At 37.1% G+C, this 10030-nt stretch overlaps 1 protein-coding gene across 1 annotated transcript; it reads left to right on the top strand.

Moving 5' to 3' along the window:
- The first annotated feature begins 730 nt into the window (after positions 1–730).
- Positions 731–2108, top strand: LOC114652748 (5-hydroxytryptamine receptor 4). Its single transcript, XM_028803065.2, has one exon. The coding sequence runs from the start codon at positions 840–842 to the stop codon at positions 1899–1901; it is 1062 nt and encodes a 353-aa protein (XP_028658898.2). The 5' UTR covers positions 731–839; the 3' UTR covers positions 1902–2108.
- Positions 2109–10030: the final 7922 nt, after the last annotated feature.

Raw genomic sequence — 10030 nt, 5'->3', positions numbered from 1 at the left:
ATTTAGCTATAAATTTGTACTTCACACAGAGAAACACAGACACATGAAATAAAGTAGTGTGATAGACAAAAGGACTTTAGTGACCTTCAAAACTCGACTTGACGTTATTTTATAGAAATTAAATGGTGAGGTTTAGGCTGAATATAATTCTTGTAATTATAAAGGAGGGCAAACCTTTACATGTAATTTGATCTTGCAGAGTGTCTTCTGAGACATTTACTCATACATTAAGAAAATCAGAAGGAAAAATTTAAAGAAATGTTTTTCAGCAATGTTAAAATAAGAAAGGAAATGTAATTTTTTTTGTAATGTAGTACATTATACCAGGGGCGTCGCTAGCTTTAGCACTTTCTAAGGGTTTAGATTCCCCCCTCCTCATCCACCTGCAATTATGCCATTAATCTTGTTAGTTAGTTAGTATGTTAGATTGAAAAGTGTGTGTCTTGGGAGGGTCCATCCTTGAGTAATCCATGCTTATCAGAGTGGAAGGAAGGGGTTTAAGATCATGGGATGGGGTGGGAGATGGGGAACTCTTAAGGAAACCCCCACCAGCGGTGTGACTGTATTATACATTACACATGACTATTTTGTTTAAAACTATAAAGCTTTCCAAAAGAATCATAAAAACAGAATGCAGCCAACTGGAGAAAGTAAAAACGCAAATCTGCTTTTCTGAAGATGGTAATGAGTAAGATGCCGATAAATGAATGGAGTCAGTTATTACTGTGTCAGCTAAAGTACGGACTTTCTTTTATGGGTGCATTTTAACCCAAGCATTACATAAGAAATGATAATGTTTTTCTATTATTTTTTTTTTTCAGACACTCTAGCCAGAGGAGATGTCAAACTCTTCAGAATGGTTTAACAGTAGCAGTTCATCTTTATTCACTGACCTGCAACCTTGCGTATGTTTGAGGAGCACCATTTCAAAAATACTTCTGTATTCTTTCATTGTAATAGTCATATTCTGCACAGTGACTGGCAATTTGCTGGTAGTCCTGGCCATTATTTATTTCAAACAGCTACAGTCACCAACAAATTCTTTTGTCCTTTCCCTGGCCATTGCAGACTTCCTGGTTGGTCTGATAGTGATGCCATACAGCATGATTAGAACTATTGAACAGTGTTGGTATTTTGGACCAACATTCTGTGAGATCCATACAAGCCTTAATGTCATGCTATGCACAGCTTCAATTTTGCATCTGAGCTGCATAGCATTTGATCGTTATTATGCTGTGTGCAATCCTCTGGTCTACAGTTTCAAAATGTCTAGTAGGAGAGTTATAATTCTCATTATTACATGCTGGATTGTCCCACTCTTGATTTCGTTTGTTCCAATTATGCTGGGGCTTCAAAAGCTTGGAATAGAAAACAAAGTTCCATCAAACACCTGTTTCTTTTTTGTCAATAAGGTATACGGGGTCACTGCTTCGCTAGTCGCTTTCTACATACCCATGTTTATAATGTTTCTTGCCTACTGGAACATCTACAGAGTAGCTAAACGACAAGTAATGCAAATAAATGCACTAGAGAACAAAAGGGCTCAACAGAGTTCAGATGTATGTAAGAGTAAAAAAGCAAAGGTGAAAATTTCTAAAAAGAGTGAGAAAAAGGCTGCTAAGACTCTTGGGGTCATAATTGGTGCATTTCTTATATTTTGGTTGCCTTTCTTTACACTAAACATCATTGATCCATTTTTGATGCAACAAACCGATATGGTTATTTGGGAGATTCTCTTGTGGCTTGGCTATGTGAACTCCTCGATGAACCCTTTTCTTTATGGCTTTTTCAATAAATCATTCAGAGCAGCTTTTTTAATCATCATTAGCTGGAAAATCTGTTTTCCTGGAGTGTCATCCAATGCTGATCTTTCAAGTGATATAAAAGAGGAAAATGAATGAACATCAAATTAAAGTAGTCTAAAGATAGTTTAGCCAGTTTAACAGTTTTGTTTCATTGCCTTACTACTTTCATTAGAATATTAGGACATTAGAACATTTTTGATAAGAACAGGCCATTCAGCCCAAAAAGCTCACAACATCCTATCCTTTTCATTTCTCCAAAACAAAATCATGCTGCCATTTGAATGTCCCTGTACTCCTACTCTCTAGCACACTGCTTGGCAATTACTGTATGTGTTTCATATTTTGCAATGGCTGTTTTTTGAGGCCATCATTATTAACTAATGCAATAAGAATACTTGCTATTGGTACATTTCTTTTTAGGAAACCTGTTTTTCATATAATAAAATGCATACTCATGCAGTTTGGATGTATTTAATAACCTTTTTTATTTTGTCAATTAAAGATTTGATGAAAAATGTATATTTACATCCTGGATTCATATTTAGTTGCATCTATGAGTATGTTAACAAAGGATTTTCCTTATACAAACCTTTTTTTAAAAGAGCAAGCAGCATTGTTAGTTATATCAAAAGACCTAATACTAGATGTGAATGTTGTTGTACAGAAGGGCATTTTGATAACACAAAACAGCCTAGCAGTCTCTATTTTCTGAAACAAAACAGTTTTTTTTTAAACTTTTTTTATTTCAGTTGTAGTTGCAGGCTTTCAAACAAAACCCAGTAATGAAATTAGGGCAGGTTATAATAGAGTTTCACTAACTCAATCACAATGACAAATTGGGCATTGGTTCAAACAATTTCAGCATTAGAGGTTATTTTTTACTTGTACTTGACATTTCTATGAAGTTAAATTGGTTACTTATGGTCTCAGTTCATAAACCCATAAATATCCAACATAGAATTCTCTACAGTGCTTCACAAAAATGTAGAAGGTGTTTCATCCATCGATCCAACTATTCATTTTCAGAACTTGCTTGTTACTTTACAAGATTACGGGTAGTTGCATGCTGCCCCGGTGTGACAGTCCAAGACAGCAGCCAACCCTGTATCTGACTCAGAGCCCACTGCATAAGAACATAAAAAATTTGACTAATGTGAGGAGACCATTTAGACCATCAAGCAAGTTTGTTTAGCTAATAGCTAAGCTGTCCCAATATCTCTTCTAGATACTTCCTGAATTATGTCAAGGTTTCTGATTCAACTACATGTCTTGTTAGTTTGTTTCAGATTCCCACAACTATTTGAGTAAAGAAGTGCTTCTTAACTTCAGTCTTAATTATATTTCCCCTTATTTTACACTTGTATACTTGAGTATGTGATTCATTGTTTAGTTGATAGAAATGCTGGACCTACTTTATCAATGCCTTTGAGAATTCTGAACACCTGGATTAGGTCACCTTGCAGGGAGAGCTTAACCATGCGCAGATACACACTCCCTTAGAACAGGCCAACTTAGCAAGATATTCTCATGGCATTCATTGTGCCATTTCTACTTGATGTACATGTTTCTTAACAGTCCTTAATTCGTATAACTCATTTAACTGAAAAGATATATCCACATTCTGCGGTGGGCTGGCACCCTACTCGGGATTTGTTCCTGCCTTGTGCCCTGTGTTGGCTGGGATTGGCTCCAGCAGACCCCCATGACCCTGTGTTAGGATATAGTGGGTTGGAAAATGACTGACTGACTGACTATATCCACATTACAACACAATTTTTCCCATGATATACCATTTTTAAAGTTAGATGTCAGATGAGCTGAGTGGAAGGTTCTGACAGATTTGTACACACAAATGTTATGTATTCTTACACGGACCACGGATTAACCCATAATATTCTACATAACAATTAACTTTTATGACTTTTACGGCTATATTCTGCTCTAAATTACATACAAATAATAAGAAACAACAGTCTAGTAACCAAACTTTAATGTCCCCTTTCACATTTCCACAGAAGTTTCAAATTTCTTTAAAGGTTTATAGGGTAATTATTGTCATGTATACAGGGTGCAGTAAAAGTCTGACTTGAATGTGCTAATCAACATGTTACATGTCACGCTATTCTGTGGTATTAGTAGTGAGTAGAGCTATCTTGCCTCAAAATAACTATCTTCCTTATCTTAAATTGCTAACTTGCCTTAAAACTTCTGTCTTTAAAATATGTTATTCAGGAATGGAAGATTGCCTTACATACCAATGAAGATTAGATCTTGATTCACTTGGCTGAAATTGTAGAGAAATTTTTCAGGTTGCATTTATAACAGTAATATCTTAAAAAGTAATACTATTTTATAAAGCTTCTTATCAGTAACTTAAGCAATAACTTTTTGTGGTTAAATGTGGTAGTGCAAAATGATGTATTCCTGGAATCATACCATAAACAAATGACTGTGAAGCTGTTTACATAATCCTAAAACACTGGCCTGCATGCCTCATGGTGCCATTTTAAATAACATGGACATGATAATGTAATGTGCAATGCTGCTGTCCAATCTCATGACTAGCAATGTGTGTTACTACCACCAACAACATTGTGGGATCCATTTGCATAAAAGATATGTTACAATAATCAATGAAAAAAAATGCTGTTACATATTCAAAATATTAATAAACCTAAAGTACATTTAAACTAAAACTATGCTAGAATGACTTAAAAGGTTCCTAACTGATAATGATGATACATTGTATACCATGTTCAAAATATTCTTTATTCAAGATTCAGAATGCGTTAGCTTTGTCTTTGGGTATATGTTTGATAGTATTCGACTATGGATGGGTACATTCTCCAGTGCTACTTTATGCCTTCAGGCCTATGCTGCCAAGATTAACTCTGACCTCTATAACCATGGATTTTAAATTAAGTAAGTTGAATAATGGATGGAAGGATTCAGTAGTTTAAATAGCTCAATATTTTGCTTCTGGTTCACACTATTTAATGACTTCCCAAATCCTATAATTTTAGGGTCAGTTTTATGTTATTATTTTTTTATAATGTATAACAAGCACAAGTGAATTCTTATTTGTGATTCTCATTTTGTAACAGAAAAATAAAATTACACCTAATTTCCAGTATTCAGACACGTAGTAGTTACCTGAACTGTAGCAGCTTATATATCTTGATTTGCATCATATTCCTGATTTGTAAGAATTATTTCAGTGAATTCGGGCAATTTCTGCCAATTAATCACAGGACAATGAATACAGTATGGGGGATATTATATAGAAAACAGTGATATAAAAAAGAAAAGTAAGCCTGGCAAGTATTTGTGAGCCCAGAAAAATGATGCAAAGGGAAGCAACAGATTTAATTAGGAATGCAATTCAATTAACATCATGACAGAACATATTGTTAAAGATAGTGGCTAAAATTAAATCCAGAGGACATTGCAGACCCTCAAGAATTTACGAAAGACTTTGGTTGGAAAGTAAAATACCTTTATTCCAAAGCCTCTGCAATCTGTCAATCCTGCATGGAGGTACTGGTAGCAAACTTAATATACAGTAAACCAGCAATGGCCATCATCTCACCTTCCATTGAGAAAATGCTTAGTGCCATAAGGAGGCAAATATTTTTATTAAAATGTTATTCCACCTTTTGCAGATAAAGTCTTTGTTTTACACAACGATTAAACAATCAGGTCAGGTTGGGGAGCATAAAGTGGTACAGTGCTTTGCCACAACCACCACATGACAAAACAGCTTGGGATCTTGGTTGGTAAAAAAGGCAGACACTCTGTCCCATCCCACCCTCCAGAAATGACCCTCTATCTGCCATAGCCAGGTGTTATATGGACATCCCCTTGGCCTGGTCCAGCCCCTCGTGTCCTCAACAATGAGGACCCTGTAACCTGGCTCACCATCTGGGAATTGCACCACATGACCATAGTGCCATAACTGACAGTCCCTCACAATGCAGCTAATGTGCCTTATTTGGGACTCCATGAGCAACCACTCGTTTGACACAAAGTCAAACCAACGGTACCCAAGGATTCTCTGAAGAGACACAGTACCAAAGGAGTCCTATCTTCCTGTCTCAGGTCACTGGATAATGTCCGTGTCTTACAACCATATAGCAAAACAGGAAGCACCAGGACTCTAAAGACTTGGACATTTGTCCTTTTGTATAGATACTGGGAGCACCACACACCCCTTTCCAACAACACCATGACCCTCCATGCTCTCCCAATCCATCTACTGACTTCATAGGAAGACTCACCAGTGACATGAATGTTGCTGCCAAGGTAAGTAAACCTCTTGGCGTGGTCAACACTTTCTCTGCAAACAGGCACATTACTGATGGCCGTGCCCAAAAGGTTATTAAAGGCCTGGATCTTGGTTTTTATCCAGGACACTCACAACCCCAACCGCTCAGACACCTCACTCAGTCTCTTGAGAGCCCCGATCATAGTCTCGATTGACTCTGTGAAGATCAAAGCATCACCAGGAATATCAACATCACAAACAGATGCCCCCATGCTGCTGGACCCCACAACCCTGCCCAACACCCAGTCTATGCAAGTATTGAGCAGAGCAGGAGCAAAAACACACCCCTGATGAACCACAGAATCAACTGAGAAAAACACAGAGGTTCTGCCTCCACTCTGAACAGCACTCACAGTACCACCGGCCATGACATCCAGCAACTTCAGGAGGATCCCACAAAGTCTCATGAGTCAAATACTTTACGAAAATTGACAAAGGCTGCAAAAAAACTCTGCTGATATTCGTGTTTGCGCTCGATGAAAACCCTCAGTGTCAAGATACGTTTTATGGTAGACTTCTTAGGCATAAATCCAGACTGCTCCGGTCACTGATAGGTGAGCAAGTGATCGTGGATCCTATTGAGGATGACAAGAATGTAAACAATGTATCTCTGTTAACAATAAAAAAGTCTAACCCTTACTTAACAGCTTTCTAGAAACCTAGTCATGATATTGTTTGATATACAGATACAATAAACATCTAAACTTGCATATCTTGTGTGCACCTGTGGCGTACTGTAACACTCAAGTGAGGGGGCACCTTAGACAGATAAAAGACTCCATTGTCCACCAGTTCAAGTCAATTTACAGTGACCCTCAACTTTCCTCAAAAATTAAAGGCAACAGTTTGCCTTCTTTACTATAGCTGAGATTATTAGTAATGGCAACTTAACGAAATTTAAAGCTGCTGTCCCACTTCACATCCTCCCTTTCAATGTAGATGAGAGCGTGGTCTGCCTGAATGCTGCTTCTTGAAGTTAATGACCAGTGGTTTTGCTGACACTAAATGAGAGGCTATTATCCTGGCATCATTAGGTCAAATGACATATCCCTTCTCTATAAGCCACCGTTGTTAGTGATCAGGCCTGCAATGGTGGCCTCTTCATAAAATTTAAGGAATAAGAGCAAGTACTCTTTGCCTTGTAACAGAAGCAATAAAACCAATAGTTTCAATGGCCTCCTTTATAACTAAAAGAATAAAAGTAAACACATCAATCAACAGTCCTATAATATTTGAAAACTGTGTTTGTAGCCAGGAATGCACAGCAGAGTTGTTTTATAAGATAATATTGACACACTGTTAACAAAATACTAATTAATCACAATTTGTCAAAAAATGCTCAGTAAATAAAAAGTAATCACAGAAAATAGATATTTATCATTTTAATGACAAAGTGCTAAGTATCTTGCATGGCTAATATTAGAAAGAATATTTAAGTGCAGTTTGTGTTTGGTCATTCCCTAGTTTTTTTTTTTTTTGTTCTTTATTTCACCTTATAAATATTTCTTGTATTAGGAATTTGTTCATTTTCGCATACCCCTTGGGGTCAGAGCGCAGGGTCAGCCATTGTACAGCACCCCTGGAGCAATTACAGGTTAAGGGTCTTGCTCAAGGGCCCAGCAGAGTAAGATCTCTTTTGGCAATGACGGGGATTCAAACCAGCAACCTTCTGGATACCAGCACATAGATTTTCTATTAATTACCTTATAAATATTCAGTTAGCAAGAGATTCCAAATCGTGCAAGAGTTGCGGCCACAGTAAAGAGCTGTCAAAGACACTAATCAGTGCCATCTAAAGGAAAAAGCTATGCTGGCAAATATGGAGTTCGTATGCAAGCCAGCATGAGAAGACAAAGGCCTTCAGGGGGCTATTCAGTGGGTTCACCACAATGAGAGAAGGTCCTTTGGGGGTTTGTAGGAAGCCAGAAATCCAATGCATTAATAAAAGGCAGAAAGCTGTTCCTTATAGAAGAGGTTGGACTTTTCTGCTTTCTGTTGAGAGCAGGAAGCTATTAGTTGTAAAGGTTGTTTAATTAAGAGGACTTGGATGTTTCTAGGAGTTAGAAGGCCACACACTATTAATGAGTAAGTATAGGCATCATCTCAAAGGAAAGGTCAACAAGTGAATGGTGTGACAATAGGACCAAAACCATAACATGCAAATTGAAAATCAAGCAGAAGAGTTCAGTATCTCCATTGGTAAGATGATGGAAATCAAGCTGCGTTAATGCTTCAGATTCTTGTGTTCTGATCATTTACTGTGTAGAGTGTTTTTTCTACACCTACACCCTTGTTCTTTTCCAATTACATAACATAACATTCTTAAACTCCCTTAATCCAATTCAAGTTTGCTGGGGTCAGCACTTATGACAGCAGCATCCTGCGCAGGTCAATAACAAAACCAGACAGGATACACAAGTGTGGGTGTGTTCATATCAGAATGTACATTTTAAAAACCTCTTGTCAGCCCTCATTTCCATTCCATCCATTATTAACAAACCTATTTAATCCAAACAGTGATTGCCTGTTCTAACAGGATTGGTCAGGAATCATCCCAAAATTGGGCGCCTCCAGTTCTAGCACTATGTGTGCTGGTGCCCATTAGAACCAATTGCTTAGCCCACCGCTGTTCACACTGCTGATAAAGGGTGAGTGAAAGCATTAAACCCCTTTTCCCAAATAACAAATCAATGCTGTTTAATATATTTTAAGTTTTTTTAATCACAAAATTAAAAAAAGCCAAAAACAATAACAAAATGTAAAAAACGTTTACTCAGTGGGGGCAAGCCCAAAGATTAACAAAATCAAAACTAAAACACAAAACTTGCACAGTCCACTAATTTACATTGATATTTATTCACTTTGCAGACATTTTTATCCAAAGTGACTTACAAAAGAGGTCAACATATTCAAGTAAATGTCAGTTTTGGTAACTGATTTGAAACAAGTGCTACAGGACAAGGTTAAAAAATTGATTATCACAAGTGAAGAGCTCAGAACCAAACAGAACACAAAGAAATTAATCTTTCCTTACTTAGTTTCACGAACCTATCAAATCCAAGATCAGTTAGACAGATATTTAAACAACAAAAGAGTCTTCAAACACTTCTCAAACACATTAAGGGTGTCAGCCATTTGGATGGAAAAGGGCAGCTCATTCCACCAGCTGGGTGCTACACATGAAAAGAGTTTGGATTGAAATTTCATACCATGCACTGGTAGCATCACCAGACGATGTTCAGTAGCAGACCTGAGTGGGTCAGAAGGAGCATAGGACCTCATGAGTGTCTCCATATACATAGGTGTTGACTCATTGACTACTCAGTAGGCAAGTATCAAGGACTTGAGATTAATGTGTGTTGCTACAGGGAGCCAGTGCAGTGACCTAAAAGAGGAATTACATGTGCCTATCTTGGTTGATTGAATACAGTCCAAAGGAGTGTTGAACAAACATGAACAAGAGTCAATGCCACAGTGGCCAGCTTATGTGGTGCTACTCCTTTAAATGGGGATTTAAATTTATTACAGTTACAGGGTCATGGGGCCTCACCACCTTGGGTTCAATATATAAAAACAAGGACAATATCTACAAGAATACTACATCAATAAAAAGCAAGACAAAAACAAATCAATATGCATTTAGAAATAAAACATAAAGGAAAATACAAGTTAAAAAAACATTTATAGAACAAAACATATTAAATAAAAACAAAATGAAACCCTGGCTATAGAATAATATGATGCTAGGCTGGATAGCAAGAATATCTGAGTAGTAACTGGTAGAAAAAAAAAGTTAAAACTGAAAAAGCTAGTCAAAACCCAGAAATAATCCACACTGTTACTGAAGCCAAATTGTGAGACAAAAACAATGTCAAAAATTCAAGTCAACAATCAGAGAAGA

The sequence above is a fragment of the Erpetoichthys calabaricus genome, chromosome 5, assembly GCF_900747795.2.
Source record: "Erpetoichthys calabaricus chromosome 5, fErpCal1.3, whole genome shotgun sequence".
Classification (NCBI taxonomy): Eukaryota; Metazoa; Chordata; class Cladistia; order Polypteriformes; family Polypteridae; genus Erpetoichthys; species Erpetoichthys calabaricus.
This window is presented reverse-complemented; position numbering and strand designations above follow the sequence as displayed.

What these genes read in the sequence shown, in the direction of transcription:
- LOC114652748 (XM_028803065.2), top strand. Translation starts at nt 840, where the DNA reads ATGTCAAACTCTTCAGAATGGTTTAACAGTAGCAGTTCATCTTTATTC.